Source organism: Rhodnius prolixus, unplaced genomic scaffold (genome assembly GCF_049639745.1).
Source record: "Rhodnius prolixus isolate KJV_2025 unplaced genomic scaffold, Rpr scaffold_11, whole genome shotgun sequence".
In the NCBI taxonomy this organism is placed as follows: domain Eukaryota; kingdom Metazoa; phylum Arthropoda; class Insecta; order Hemiptera; family Reduviidae; genus Rhodnius; species Rhodnius prolixus.
The window spans coordinates 17,588,566-17,603,442 of NW_027411625.1; the positions used below are offsets into that span (position 1 = coordinate 17,588,566).

The 14,877-nt window shown below is 36.2% G+C and overlaps 1 protein-coding gene across 2 annotated transcripts in view; it reads left to right on the plus strand.

Annotated features, from left to right (window-relative positions):
- The first annotated feature begins 3,466 nt into the window (after window positions 1–3,466).
- Septin1 (Septin 1) overlaps window positions 3,467–14,877 on the plus strand; it is a 33,284-nt gene continuing 21,873 nt past the window's right edge. Inside the window, exons 1-7 of one of the 2 annotated variants that reach the window (XM_074138834.1) lie at window positions 3,471–3,658; window positions 4,150–4,342; window positions 4,767–4,890; window positions 5,080–5,214; window positions 6,315–6,432; window positions 9,948–10,129; window positions 10,244–10,361. In XM_074138834.1, coding sequence (XP_073994935.1) covers window positions 3,635–3,658; window positions 4,150–4,342; window positions 4,767–4,890; window positions 5,080–5,214; window positions 6,315–6,432; window positions 9,948–10,129; window positions 10,244–10,361 — 894 coding nt within the window. In that variant the 5' untranslated portion in view covers window positions 3,471–3,634. Of the gene's footprint in view, window positions 3,659–4,149; window positions 4,343–4,766; window positions 4,891–5,079; window positions 5,215–6,314; window positions 6,433–9,947; window positions 10,130–10,243; window positions 10,362–14,877 lie in introns of both variants that reach the window. The other variant, XM_074138835.1, reaches the window with a different exon arrangement.

Consider the following 14,877-nt stretch of genomic DNA (forward strand, 5'->3'; position numbering starts at 1 on the left):
CATAAAAGCCGTATCTACCATATCAAAAATTTCAAATTTAAAGGCAATTCATTCATTAAAAACAGTTTATACGTCGATAATTTGAACGATTGCAGTTCTTCCTCTTAGTAAGTGTAAGAGAATGTTGGCACTTTAGAGACACGTAGGGAAGCTTTAACCGCTTCTTCGTGCTAAATTTTAACAAAATCGGACTAAGCGTTGTAGAAATATTAGTAACAATAGTTTTAGAGAGGGCCTGACCTGCGTGGGGCAAACTCCTCTCATAAAGATACTCTGTGTCGAGACCTCTAAAAATACAAATCTACATCACTTTTTGAACTAAATAACACTTCATTGAAGACAGTAGGCGAAATACACGAAACGATAATTTTAAATGATTGCAAAACTTCCCCTTAGTAGGTGTAAGAGCAGAACGACGCATTAATGTTACATAGGGGAACTCTAACCCTTTCATCCTGCCAAATTTCAACACAATCGGGTTAAGTTTTACTCAGTTATTAGTAATATTAATTTAGCAGGGGCGTCACATACGTGGGGCTAACTCCTCTCCTATTCGATGTACAGCGCCGAGACCCCCCAAAAGACATAAAATTCCCAATCGAATGACACCTCATTCATGAAAATCGGTTCACGCGTTTAGACGCTACGTTGTTTATAAAAAAGGAAACAAGAAGGAGAAGAACAAGAACATTTTCTGAAAATGCCATTTTTGCCCATTTGCAACAACGTATTTCACAAAATCTATTTACTCTATGTTGTTGCAAAAAAAAATACAGTTATAAAGAAGGATTTTCCCTATATTTTAAAGAAAATTTGGGAATTTTATCTTTTATGGAAAAAGAGATTGCGATCGACCCTTATTCGGTAGGACAGTTTTAATACTGAATTATGAAGATTCTTAAGAGGTGAGGTTATTCTTGGGATGTTTTGGGTTGGCTGGAACGCTCTGTTAGGAAAAAAGATTTCAGGTATTTTGATGTAGACACGACGTTCCTCTCTTGTTGAACTTCTTTTTTTTTTTTGAAACGGTGGATGTAGTTGATTTAGCTGAAACGTCGGATTCTTCTCCGTCGGTTTCAGCTCTAAACTGATCAATGAAAGAGAACTACGTCGTAAGGGTCCGAGGGTTAATAATCGACTGAAGATCTTCAATTGAGCGAACACAAGTTGGCATTGAGCCTTCTGTGCTCCTAAGCATGATTTTGCCAATCCTGGTCCACACTCTCAACAATTTACCTTCTTTTAATAAATATCTTGCTTGTTGAAAAATCTCAAGCGTTGACACCCCGAAGTGAAGCGCTAGGCGGAGCGCGATGCGCCTGCTGATAAAAGCGGAAGTGGCGAAGCGGGATACAATCATCGTAAATAGTTCACAATTAAATAAATTTAAATATATATAGACAACGGAGAGCAGAGATAAGAATGAGGAATACTTATGCCGGAAGTGGAGCTCCTGAAGCGCAGTGCTAGAGGTATATTGACGAATGCGAAGAAAGCGGAAATGGTAGAGGTATATGCGTGTCTGAGGAAAGCGGAAATGGTAAATGTATCTGCGTGGCTGAGGACAACGGAAATGGTGAATGTATATGCGTGTCTGTGTGTTAAGCGTAGCGTTGAGGAAGAGGGAAACCCCAGGAAAGGCGTAAGGAGAGAACGGAACTTGCACCGGAAGCGGGACCACGAAGTGGCCCGCGAAGCGTACAATAATTGGGGTGATCTCCCTTGATGCAAATCGTATGATGGTATGTGTAGACCACCAAGGCTCGGCAAGCGAAGCGTAGTGAAGCGGTGAGCAGCACAGCAATAAACAGCAGACTTAAGAAGCGTACAGGATGCTGGTCAGAAGCGGACTCCCCCCTCAATAGATAAGGAGGTGACCATATGGTCTTAGAGAAGGTAGAGGGGGTAGTTTGGTAGCGTGAGAATGGCACAGAAAAATACAGAAACAACCAGTTAAAATATATAGAAAGCTTCAGAGAACAACAGTAAGGTTTTAATTGAACAAAAAGCTGAAAGTCCAACAAGCGGAATGTGAAATGTCAGCGCGCGGGCGATGGGCTGACCAGCGCGAAGTCATAGCCAACCGAACTGGCCGAACGTCTTCGGTCACGTTCGAACATATTCATTAACATATATTACGAGATTGCGAATCGAAGCCAAAAGCTTCCGTTTTAAGTTCTTTTTGTTTAACTTGGCCTTAATTAGAAAATTTGTTTTCTCGGAAGTTTTTACGAATCTCAGAAATATCGAGAGATGTCCAGAATTTCTCCTTACTCGCTCGCGGTAAAAGTAATCAATTGCGTCAGTATTTAGCTTAAAATCAATTAGATTCGCAAAAGATATAATTATTGTTTTTAAATCTTCATTAGGAGATTCGGGTATGTTTTTCGAGTATATAGAAAATTCAGTTATGGCACGCTGTAAGTCAGAAATATGACTTTTCAAAGTAATGTTTTCATTTTTTATGTCCAAAATATGTCTATTTGCTTTCTTAATGTCGTTAGATATTTTTTATTGAAAATTTACTAATATCTTTTCTATTATCTGTGATGTCCTTCGAAGAAACTTGAAGGTCGAGTATAAGCGTATTTAAGTCTATTTGAATAGTGTTCATATCATTTTACTTATCTTATCCAGTCGGTCAAATATAATAGAGAGATGGTCGGTACCCCCATACTAGTTTGGATGGACATCTAACGGTGAACGACAGCAAGTTCAATATCCACATATGTATGTGGCTGAATTTGGCGCTGAATGGTCCTCCTAAAATTTCAGCATCGCATGATAGCCAACCTCATCCTATATTTCTTTCTAATGGCATATTCATATTATAGCTATAAAATTCAAAACCTGGGTTCAGGTGGTAAGATGTTCAAGGATAACTTCTCTCATGATTTCATATAGGTTTCGTCCACTTTCAGAAGCTGTGTAGCGTTCTTTATTTTCTTTAGTAATGATATAAAATTACTGATTAATGATAAGACAAGGTTATGGATTTATTAAGAATGTTCACTCGGGTATTAAATATGTGAAGGGGACATTTTATGGTGAATTCAATCTTCACAGGTAATAGATTTCATATTATACTGTGTTTATAGAAAAACTCTCGTTTTGGATGCCCCGTAATTCTTGCGGTATTTTACGTTTGCGTTTGTTCATTTTTAATAATTGCACTAAGAAAAGTTGTACGACCGCTCTACACTTAATTTTTTGTTCCGTAAACCGACCGACAGTACAAGAATTAAAAAAAATATATATATATATCATCCGGGAGGGGAGATCAAAATTACTAGTTTGTATATAACTCATTCATAGATATTTTTATTTAATGCTTGAGTTTATCTGTGCACAGATTTAAAAAACAAATAAATTATTGAGAAAATATATGAACAGATTTAAATTGTAGATAATTGGTAGGAAATAGGTTTTTTACATTTGTGTTGGTACATTTAATAATACTGAGCTGAAGTTAAAGTTAGTATGTTCAGTTGTTTCTCGTGGTAGAACAAAATTTAATTAATTTATTTTTTATATTTGCCTAATGTATATATTTTAGAATTGTAGACACTTGTGTATATTTTTTTAAATGAACTTTATTTAGTGATAAATTATTTATTTATTTTGAATTTAAAGTATGTCTAGCGAATCGGTGAAAACGGTAAGGTTCCTTTTTTAAAAATTAATGGATTTTGTTATAAAAGTTTGTTTTTAGTTGTTTAAGGGTTGATCGTCAAAAAGTGCTGAAAAAAGCGCTACGTTGAAAGACACCCATCATAAACAATTTTTTTAAATAGATATATGGATCGCCTTTTACTTTTGTGCAATCAACTTAATAAATCTTTGTAAGATAATCAGTTGCTCTGATAAACAATCACGTTATTGTTATTGTTTATCTTAAAATTTGGAATTTGATTTGATTGATTAATTTGTAATGTTAAAATTTTTTGTTGATTTGAAGGCTAATGATGACTGAATAGTCGTAATTTCTTGAATAGCGTTAAATAAATATGAACAAGTAGTATTTTTGAAAGGCGGAGCATTGTTGAGACACAGATGAGTGCAAGTTATGGAAACTAATGACCGACATCGAATTTTTTGTACTCTCCAGTCAATTGTAGTGGAGTGTTAAAATCAATTTTTCGTTTTCAGTTTTCAAGCCTCGAAACACCTGGTTATGTAGGATTTGCAAATTTGCCAAATCAAGTTCATAGGAAATCTGTGAAAAAAGGATTTGAATTTACATTGATGGTAGTTGGTGAATCAGGCCTGGGAAAGTCTACTTTGGTTAATAGTCTCTTTCTAACAGATCTGTATCCAAATAGAAAAGTGGCTGATGCAGTAGGTATGTGCCCAATAACAATGTTTTTATTATATTTGAATAATTTAAGGCATGTTTACATCTGAGTCATTCGCGCCTGGAGCCGTTTTATTCCTATGTCGAGCTATGTTCTTTCGATACAGACGTTGTAATCTTCGGACAGAAAACAGCAGTTTATCCTTGAATTGTATCCCATCTTCTTTATGAAAAAAAAAATCAAGCTTAGCTTTGTAGCAATTTTCTGGAGTTAATCGTGGATTTTCAGTGACCATCACATTTTTTTCGTTTATATGCGAGGAGTAAATCAAGTTTAATTTGATAGTAACATTTAAGGGTTTAAAGTCCTATTAACTTTTGTAACGACCCTCTATATTTCAAATAATTTTTGTTATAAAGAACAATTCAACAATTATTTCATTTAAGTTATAATAGTTTCGATTTCGTCTAGATAAAACTACGAAAACAGTGGAATTAGAAGCATCAACTGTAGAAATTGAAGAGAGAGGTGTTAAGTTACGTCTGACGGTTGTGGACACTCCGGGTTTCGGCGATGCCATTAACAATACAGACAGGTTTGTCTTCTTTTTTCTTTTTTAATTTTTCCTATGTGGTATTCTGCCTGGTGATCAATGGCGGGTGGCTCGCATTTCCTCTTATTATTGGCCACTGTGTTTTCCGCCCGAGACCTTGTGCCAAACAGCACGGAGATAGTGCTTTTTATTATTATTATTGTCATCATCATCATTATCATTATTTACCAGTTTCAGAGCCATTATTCAATACATCGATGATCAATTTGAGAGATTTCTCAGGGATGAAAGCGGCCTTAATCGCAGGAACATAATAGACAATAGAGTGCACTGCTGTTTCTATTTTATATCACCATTCGGCCATGGGTAAGTTTTTATGTTTAGACTATAGTAAGTTTTCATTCCGTTAATGGTGACATTTGGCTTGTATTTGTATAACTTTTAACATTTCGTATATTGATGTGAGTAGAAATATCTGTATACTAACTTGAAGCCGACAGTTGACACTAAAAATGTGATGGTTGCCTCCTAAATTCGTGGCACTTACTGACAGTCACGCAACTTTTTTTACTAGATTACGATAAAACATGCGACGTGCTTAGTTCTTAAGCATTGCACCCAAAGGATAGTTACTGACTCTTATAGATCTAGTGGAAGAACTTCTATTTTATGCAATGTCCAGGGCTTATATATCAGTTTTGCGTATCATTTCCAATGATTGAAATTTGTATTTTTGTATTATATAATTGAATTACTTTGGTATAAATTTTGTATATTTGTATTCTGCTTTAACATGGTTACAACAAACTCTTTTGTATGGGGCTAGACCCCGATCACATATAAATAAATAATAAAAAAAATTACATTTCCAATGATTTCAAGGTTCCATAGGGCCCTATCGCAAACAATTGATCCCAATCAGAGAAGATGTAAGCTTAGATTAAGTCGTCGTAAGCACTCAGCTTGGTTCGGGCAATGACTCGTACCTAGTTACTGTCGGTACCTCGAGAATTTGTGCCACTTGTCCGTACAAACAAAACTGTTCAGATGGACTTGTATGCTCATGCTGGTCCTAAGTAACCGCCTTTCCAGTTCAAAAGGATCAGCAGCCATATGTTGAGGGTTGTCCCTCATCTGCCAAAACTCGCCACTGGGTCAAAATTAAAGGGATCTAACTGTGCCGGATGCCCAATGACCGTCCTAGAGGTCCTTAACTTCACCCAATATAGTAGAACGTATTTTCGTACTAGAATGTCTAAAAACTTGTCTCTGGGTTACATCTTCGTGATACCACTACATTCATGGAAACAAGAGAGAAATTTGGGTATGAAGACCTATTTACCTCATTCTCTTGCGGCCAACTACTCGTATTGCTGGTGGACAATTTTATTTTAGTTCAGAATTTTTACAAAAAATAAAACTCATTGTTGATGACAAATTCGTTGACTTGTAATTTTGCTTTGCAGCACAAAACCTCTGGACATTGAATTTATGAAGCAGTTACACAACAAAGTCAATATTGTACCAGTGATCGCAAAAGCCGATGTGCTCACTAAAAAAGAAATATTACGTTTAAAAAAGAGAGTGAGTAATATACTTTTTATCTGTTTAAGAGTTGATATTTACATAAGTTAAGGATGAATAGAATGTTTTACATATCAATAATGACTCGTATCCTTCTTATGGCTTTGGTTAATTTGACAAGGTCGTATTGGAGTTGTGAATCCCCGGCCTTCAAGCCCTTTGCATTCTTAGTACATTTCAGTCCAAACAGATATATCCATCTTAAGGCTTATAGCATCATACAGGCTTAATAATCTTGTATCACTTTCTCTTACTAGTACCCTAAGCATTGCGATCTTATCAAGTTTCTGACTTCGAGATTTCACCAGAAATAAGAGTGCAAAAGGTGTGTTTTTACCAAAGTAAAAGTTTGTGGCAAAATATTTCAAAATCGAAAAAATCTATGAAAGTTCAAACTCCTAATTGCGTTTGGGCGATCTAAATTCCTCTACCCCAAACACCACTTTGCCGAAAGAATTAATCGCATTTTCAATTTTTTCTCAAAAATTGAACGTTAAACATAGTACTCTGATTGCAAACATACGACTTCAGTTGCAAGAATTTTAACGTTTTATTTAAATGCTATTTTTGAAGAAAGTTTGTAAGTTAGAATTTCAATAAGAATTGTAGTAACAGAAAGTTGAAAGTTCATGCAAGATCTTTAATTTAACTTATATTATTACGAAAAGTATAGCGAGTGTCAAATCTTAAAAACTAAATTTTCACCGGAAATAAGATTATTGGGTTGTCCAGAAAATAATGCAGGATTTTATGTTTTCTTTAAAATACCCCTCCGAATAGTAAACTGTTTGTTTGTTCAACTTTTAAAATGTAAACACTTATTAATCCTCTTTCAAACAAATAAGTTTGTTTACCTCTGTAACATTTTGCTACTGGGAAATAATTCAGTCTTTACTAAGATGTCAAAGCACGATTTTTACATAATTTTGGCCCAAACGGCTAGAAATATCAACGATGTCAGGGGCGAAGGCAGTATTAAAACTGTCCGGTAGGACAGTTGTATAAGGGTTGATCGTCAAAAAGTGCACGAAAAAGCGTAACGTTAAAAAACACCCAACTTTGACAATTTTTTTCTCTTTTTCTATAAAAGATAAAATTCCCAAATTTTCTTTAAAATATAGGGCAAATCCTCCTTTATAACTGTAATTTTTTTGCAACCACCCAGACCTAATAGATTTCGAGTAAAAGTTGCCGAAAATGAGCAAAAACGGCATTTTCAGAAATTGTTGTTGTTGTTGTTCTTCTTCTTCTTCTTCTTCTTCTTCTTCTTCTTCTTCTTCTTCTTCTTCTTCTTCTTCTTCTTCTTGTTACCTTTTTTGTAAACAACGTAGCGCCTAAACGCGTGAACCGATTTTCATGAATGAGGTGTCATTCGATTCGGAATTTTATGTAGATGTGCCTTTTGGGGGTCTCGACGCTGTACACCGAATGGGAGAGGAGTTAGCCCCTTTTATGTAAGGCCCCCTTCCAAATTATTATTACTAATTACTCTGTAAATCTTAGCCCGATTTTGATAAAATTTGGTAGGATGATGGGGTTAGGGCTCCCCTATGTAACATTAAAGCGACGATCTGCTCTTACACTAGTACACTAGTTAAGGGGAAGTATAGCAATCGTTTCAAATTATGGACACGTGAACTGATTTTCATGAATGAAGTGTCATTCGAATCGAAATTTTGTACAGAATTGCACTTTAAAAGTCTCGTCGCTATGCCTCATATGGAGGGGAGTTTGCCCCACCCAAGTAAGGCCGTTTCTAAAACTATTATTACCAATATTTCTTTAACGCTTAGTCCGATTTTGATAAAATTTAGCATGAAGAAGTGATTAAAGCTCCTCTACATGGCTGTGAAGTGCCATCATGCTCTTACACCTACTAAGAGGAAGTACTGCAATCGTTAAAATTATCAATGGGTGAACCTATTTACATTAATGAATTGTCGTTCGATTCAAAATCTTTGCCTCTTTGCCGTTTAGGGAGAAGTACTGTAATCGCCCGTTTATTTTTCTTACTCCTCTTAAAAGGAAGGTCTGAAATCGCAGTTTCAATTTGCTTTTTACCTACAAATACCTTCCTATTTTATATAAAAAGGCTTTCTCAAAGAAATTGTTATTGAGGATGGTTTGGGGACCGCAACTATAATCATTCTTTAAAAAAATCTCTCCAGTGGTAGTTACGGTTCCTACTTAACACCTTATCAGGTTATAATGATAGAATTGCTTATTCCAAATTTAAAAAAAAACAGTAAAGCAGATATGTAACTTAGCAAAATAAACAAAAATGAAAATCTATCCAAAAGGTACAAAAATCTCCTTAACAAAAACTTACAGTTTAAAAAGTTAAGTATAAGGGTTGATTAAACGCCAAAAGGTACACAAATCAGCTAGTACCCAACATTTCATTCATGCTTAGTTGATATAATTTAAGTAATTTTGCTGCATTAACTTTTCCTTCACATTTTTTAGAATTTATTAGATGTCACAGACCCTTATGCTGGCCATTTTCATCTACAAAATATTTGTTCAAGTAGCACTGTAGATTGACTGTAATATCTAGTTATTTATAATAATCAAACTATTAATTACAGGTTAAAAAGAAAACGTTATAAAAAATAAAAAAAATTACGAGGCTACAAAATTTAAAAACTTTTTTAAAAAAAATGCTCATATCAACATACATCAATAATTTCGATTATTTTATTTTTAATAAAAATCGTCGGTTTAAGTTTATTCTTCGATTAAAGTAATTGTTATTTTATGAAGTAGTCAAACGTTTATAATAATAGGTAATAATTATCTGGCTTTATCGCAAATAATATAGTTTTCTTCAATTACACTCTCAATGTAGCTGTTCTTCTATATGTTATGTAATATAAAATAAATAAGATATGCATATTTTTAGGACAGCTAATTATTCCAATATTTTACCATAAGTAAAATTAGGGAGACTAAATTTAATTACAATTGAGAAATGAATAATTGTTGTTGAATAATCTACTTGTTATTAACTGTGTGTTATTTATGCTCACGAATATTTCGGTAAGACGAATTCAAGTCTGAAATATTGTTTTAAATCCTCCGTGATTCAAATTTAAACAGTAGCCGACTCTAACTTTGTCTTTTTCTACTTTAACATGCATGTATAAGATGTGACAACTTCAGAATAAAGGGCATATTAAAGATAAATCCGAAGAATAATTTGGAATAGAGTTAAAATAAAGTACCTATTTAAAAACGAAGATATAATATACATTTTATCATAATTATAACCAAATAATATTATGAACGAACTGGCCAGCATAAGGGTCTGTGACATCTAATAAATTCTAAAAAATGTGAAGGAAAAGTTAATGCAGCAAAATTACTTAAATTATATCAACTAAGCATGAATGAAATGTTGGGTACTAGCTGATTTGTGTACCTTTTGGCGTTTAATCAACCCTTATACTTAACTTTTTAAACTGTAAGTTTTTGTTAAGGAGATATGTGAGTGCACTGTTCAACGGTGTTTCCAGAGATTTCGAGAGGTAGACTTGAGCCTTGAAGACAAAGAAGGCCGTGGAAGAAGTTCTGCCCTTGATGAAGATGTTCTCCGAGCTTTGGTGGAAGAAAATCCCAGAAGAACTGTTCGAGAACTGGCAGGGAAACTCGAAGTCAGCAAATACCCTTCGATGGCCATCTCAAGGCGATTGGGAAGGTGAAAAAGCTTGAAAGTTGGTTCCTCACATATTAAACGACCGCCAAAAAGATCAGCGGTATGAAATTTGTGCTGCACTTCTTTGCCGAAACAACAACGTCCTTTTCTGTCCAGGATTGTGACTTGCGATGAAAAGTGGATCCTCTACGACAACAGCAGACGCTCTGGACAGTGGCTTGACAACGGAGAAGCAGCACGACATTTTCCAAAGCCCACAAATCATCAAAAAAAGGTGATGATTACTGTTTGGTGGGCTTCATTTGGCCTGATTCATTAAAGCTTCTTGAATCCTGGCGAAACCATCAATGCCGAATCGTATTGTTACCAAATTAATGTAATGCATGAGAAATTGGCAATAATGAAGCCATCCTTAGTCAATCGAAAGGGGCCCATTCTGTTGCATGACAATGCTCGGCCACATACCTCACATTTGACTTCCCGAAAATTGTTGGAGCTTGGCTATGAGACTCTGCCACACCCGCCCTACTCACCGGACCTCTTGCCTACTGGTTACCATTTTTTTTTTAGACACCTGGACCGCTATTTACAAAATAAAAAATTTATTGACCTAAGGACATTAGAAAATGCGTTTTCTGAATTTGTTAAGAGGGTTAAAAAGAAAATAATAGTTAGGTCAGTCAGTCTGGTGGAAGAGAGGGAGGCAATGATTATTTAAACAAACAAAAACAAAATATATAAATAAATAAATATTTTTTTTTGTTGAGAGGGGGTCAGTCATATGTAATGCACCTCTTAATGAAGTGAATTTGATTTTGTTTAATCAAAAAAAATAGGCTTAGTAATAGTTGGAAAAAGAAAGGATTAGAAGACCAAAAGTGAGGGGAAACAAAAGAAGAGAGAAGATCCAGGAGTACAGATGGCAGGGGGAGCATATGGAAGAAAAAAAAAGGTACTAACAGAGGAGAGTTGGTTCTGACGCTGGCGAAGAAAATTGAGCCTTTGGATAGCTTGTCTTCTACAGAAAACGGAAACTCGCTCGCAGGAGGATTTATTGTGTACCAATGAAAAGAAAAATCTAAAGGCGTAAATGCAAGAGTTGAGAACCTGTTGTTTGCCAAATTCAAAGTTGAATTTAAGAAGAGCGTTGATTGTAGCAGTGACCCCAGCGCTGGTGGTAGCAAAGGTAATGGGAATTGGACAATTTGAAAAAGTTTGAATCCGTTATTATTTTGAACAGAATTTTTTTTATTAATTTTTTTCCCCTCATTTTTCTTATTAAATGTACAATGTGTTAAACATATTCATTGGTCAGCTGGGCTTATTAATTTAATTCAAAGTTCTGTTTGTATAATTAATATATTGTAACGAAGTTGACCTGAGGAGAGAAGAAAGGCGTAGATTGTTCTAGGGGTTGAGCGACCAAAGTCGGTAACGGGCCGCCACTGTGTGAACAAAAGGCAAGGCTTTACCTGAGCTGGAAAAGAAAGGGCTAGATTGTTCAAGGAGTTTAGTGACCGTAGCCTATAACGGTCCACCGTTGTGTAAAAGCCAGCTAAGAGAGAGGCCCCAGTTGGGGTGGTGGCAGTATGTGTTTTCCCCAGCCAGTGAGTGACAGGTGGGAGTGAGACAGACGGAGTTGGAGTGAGACAGAGAGTTGGAGGAGGGAGGCCCCAGTTGGAGGGGGCAGGCAGTTAAAAGTGAGGGAGACAGAGTGGAAGCTAGTCAGGCTTTGAGTTAGTTAGTCTTTGAGAATCAGTTTTGAGAGACACTTTGAAAGTGACAGTTTTTGAGAGAGTCAGTGTTGCGGAGTGCTTCAGAGTTAGCCAGTTGGGCAGGTTAGTCAGTTAGTGAGTAGAGCTGTGTTAGTGCAGCTGAGACTAGTGCAATTCGGTGCAGTGCGGACCAGTGGTCAGTCGTGGAACAGTTTTGTGGCGTTACGTAGTGAGTAAGTAACAGTAAACTGTTGTGACTGTTGTAAATGGTAACTAATGAATAGCGTTAGTTGCTAGTAAATGTTAATGTTAGTTAATGTTAATGTGTTAATAAATCAGACTACTTATAAGTTTAGCGAGTTTGATTATTTATCAAACCCACATAAATTAAATTAACTAGTGGCAGGCACTAGTTGTGTTGTTAAAGTTTTTAGTAAAAGGACAAAAACTTAACAATATTGTTCATGTTCAAGAATTTCTAACCAAGCATTGTCATTTCTGTTATATGTTAGATTATGAAATAGCCTATTCTGATATTGGAGTGAGTACGACCTGCTGTAGCTGGTGCATTATATGAGGGTCGTTTGAAAAGTCCGTGCAAAAATAAAAACTACTTAATTTTTTGGGGTAAACCTTTTTTATTTTTCAACATAGTCTCCTTTTAGGCTTATACACTTCGTCCAACGCTGCTCTAGTTTGTTGATCCCTTCCGAATAATAGGATTTGTCCAAGTCTGCAAAATAGCCATTCGTTTCTGCAATCACCTCCTCGTTTGAATAAAATCTTTTTCCCGCCAGCCATTTCTTCATATTGAGGTAGTCCGAGGGAGCCAAGTCTGGAGAATAGGGGGGATGTGAAACGAGTTGGAACCCTATTTCCATTAATTTTGCGACTACAACTGCTGAGGTGTGAGCTGGTGCGTTGTCGTGATGGAAAAGGACTTTTTTGTGGGCCAATCGTGGGCGTTTTTCTTACAGCTCGGTTTTCAAACGGTCCAATAACGATGAATAATATGCACCTGTAATAGTTTTACCCTTTTCCAGATAGTCGATGAGGATTATTCCTTGCGAATCCCAAAAGACAGTCGCCATAATCTTTCCGGCCGAAGGAACGGTCTTCGCCTTTTTTGGCGCAGATTCCCCCTTGGTAACCCATTGTTTAGATTGTTCTTTGGTCTCAGGAGTGTAGTGATGTATCCATGTTTCATCCACAGTGATGAAACGACGCTTAAAGTCCTGCGGATTCTTCTGGAACAGCTGCAAACCGTCCTTGAAACACTTCACACGATTTCGTTTTTGGTCAAGCGTGAGCAATCGCGGCACCCATCTTGCGGATAGCTTTGTCATGTCCAAATTTTGATGCAAAATATTATGTACCCGTTCATTCGAGATGCCCACAGCACTAGCAATCTCACGCACCTTCACTCTTCTGTCATCCATCACCATATCATGGATTTTATCAATGATTTCTGGAGTAGTAACCTCAACAGGGCGTCCAGAACGTTCAGCGTCACTTGTGCCCATATGGCCACTCCGAAAATTTTGAAACCACTTATAAACTGTTCTAATCGAAGGTGCAGAGTCACCATAATGTTTATCAAGCTTCTCTTTAGTCTCCTGAGGCGTTTTGCCTTTCATAAAGTAGTGTTCAATCAACACACGAAATTCTTTTTCGTCCATTTTTTGAAAATCACTCGACTTCCTCGATTCAAACGAATGCCAAACACAAAGAAATAGACCGATCTGGCTGAAACTTGGTGTGTGTTCTTCCAAGAGATGCTTCTAACTAAACATAACCTCGATACGCGCCAGTGGTGCTATCTCTCTGACTTTGCACGGACTTTTCAAACGACCCTCGTAGGTTGACTGATTGCTCCGTAAATCTAAATTAAATTGAATCCCTGCTTTCTTATAGTTACTGCTCACTCTCTTTTACTCCAGCAAACCTACTATTCCGGGTATTGGGGTTTTCGCTGCTGTACCCCCAAGAACCAACTCTTACAAGCCCATAAACATCCTCTCCCCCTACACCTTTTGTTTAATCATTTATTCGTTTATTATCTTTTATTTATTTTCATTTATCTCCTGAAACCGGTACTTATTTCACTTGAAACAGCAGCGTGGCGCTCAAGGCAACTATAAACCGCCCTTCCCCACCCCTTCATCACTGAGCTAGCGGCACTGCTTTACCTTCCCCATTGGGGAGCGTAACAAATTTATAAATTCTTAGGATTCCAAATTCTATACTGTGGGTATGGAAAAGTTACCCACATGTTGGCAGAAATGTATAGAAAGTAATGGAGACTTTTGATTAATAAAAACAGTTATAAATAATTTTATTTTATTTTATTTTAAAACCATAATTCTGCATTATTTTCCGGACAACCTAATAGTTCCTCTGAGTCCGAAAAAGTGATTTTTAGAAAGTGGTCAGTGTGTGAACTATATACTTCAGTAACGGAAAATAATAGAAAGCCTAACTTTGAGTTTTGTTTTTCCGAGTGTACTTTGCCCCGATTGTGTCCTTTACGAGATTGACTTTTCAGTTGAGATTTTTTGGGAAACAGCCTCAGATTTTTAATTATTCCATTCATACATGTATTTGTATTTTTTTTTACATAGATTTTGTATACATACTTATATGTATTTGTACAATGTTTTCCACGAAATTAATTCATTAGTTTTGTGGGAGGAGGTGTTTAGCTTTTCCCAATTTTAGTGGATTGTGTAATTCTATCTCTTAAAGCACCGTTATAGTGATGTCAACAAAGTTCACTTTATTTAATCAAAAAAATTATATTTTAGAACCTTGAGAACGTAAGTGTAGTGAGAAAGACCTTTGAATGTTCGCACCAGATATTATTTATTCGGTATTTCCAGATACTGTTCTCCTAAACCTAGTGTACTTATATTCCTATAGAAGGAGTTATATCTGGAGGTTTTTTTTTTTTTTTTTTTTTTTTTGGCGCATCAGCAGCTGAGGTCATTAGCGCCCGGAGCTTTTTCCAGTGCACTGCCGGCCTCCGGACAGTGTTCTCTCGTTACAGACAACACTGTCCATCACCGGACAGTGAGC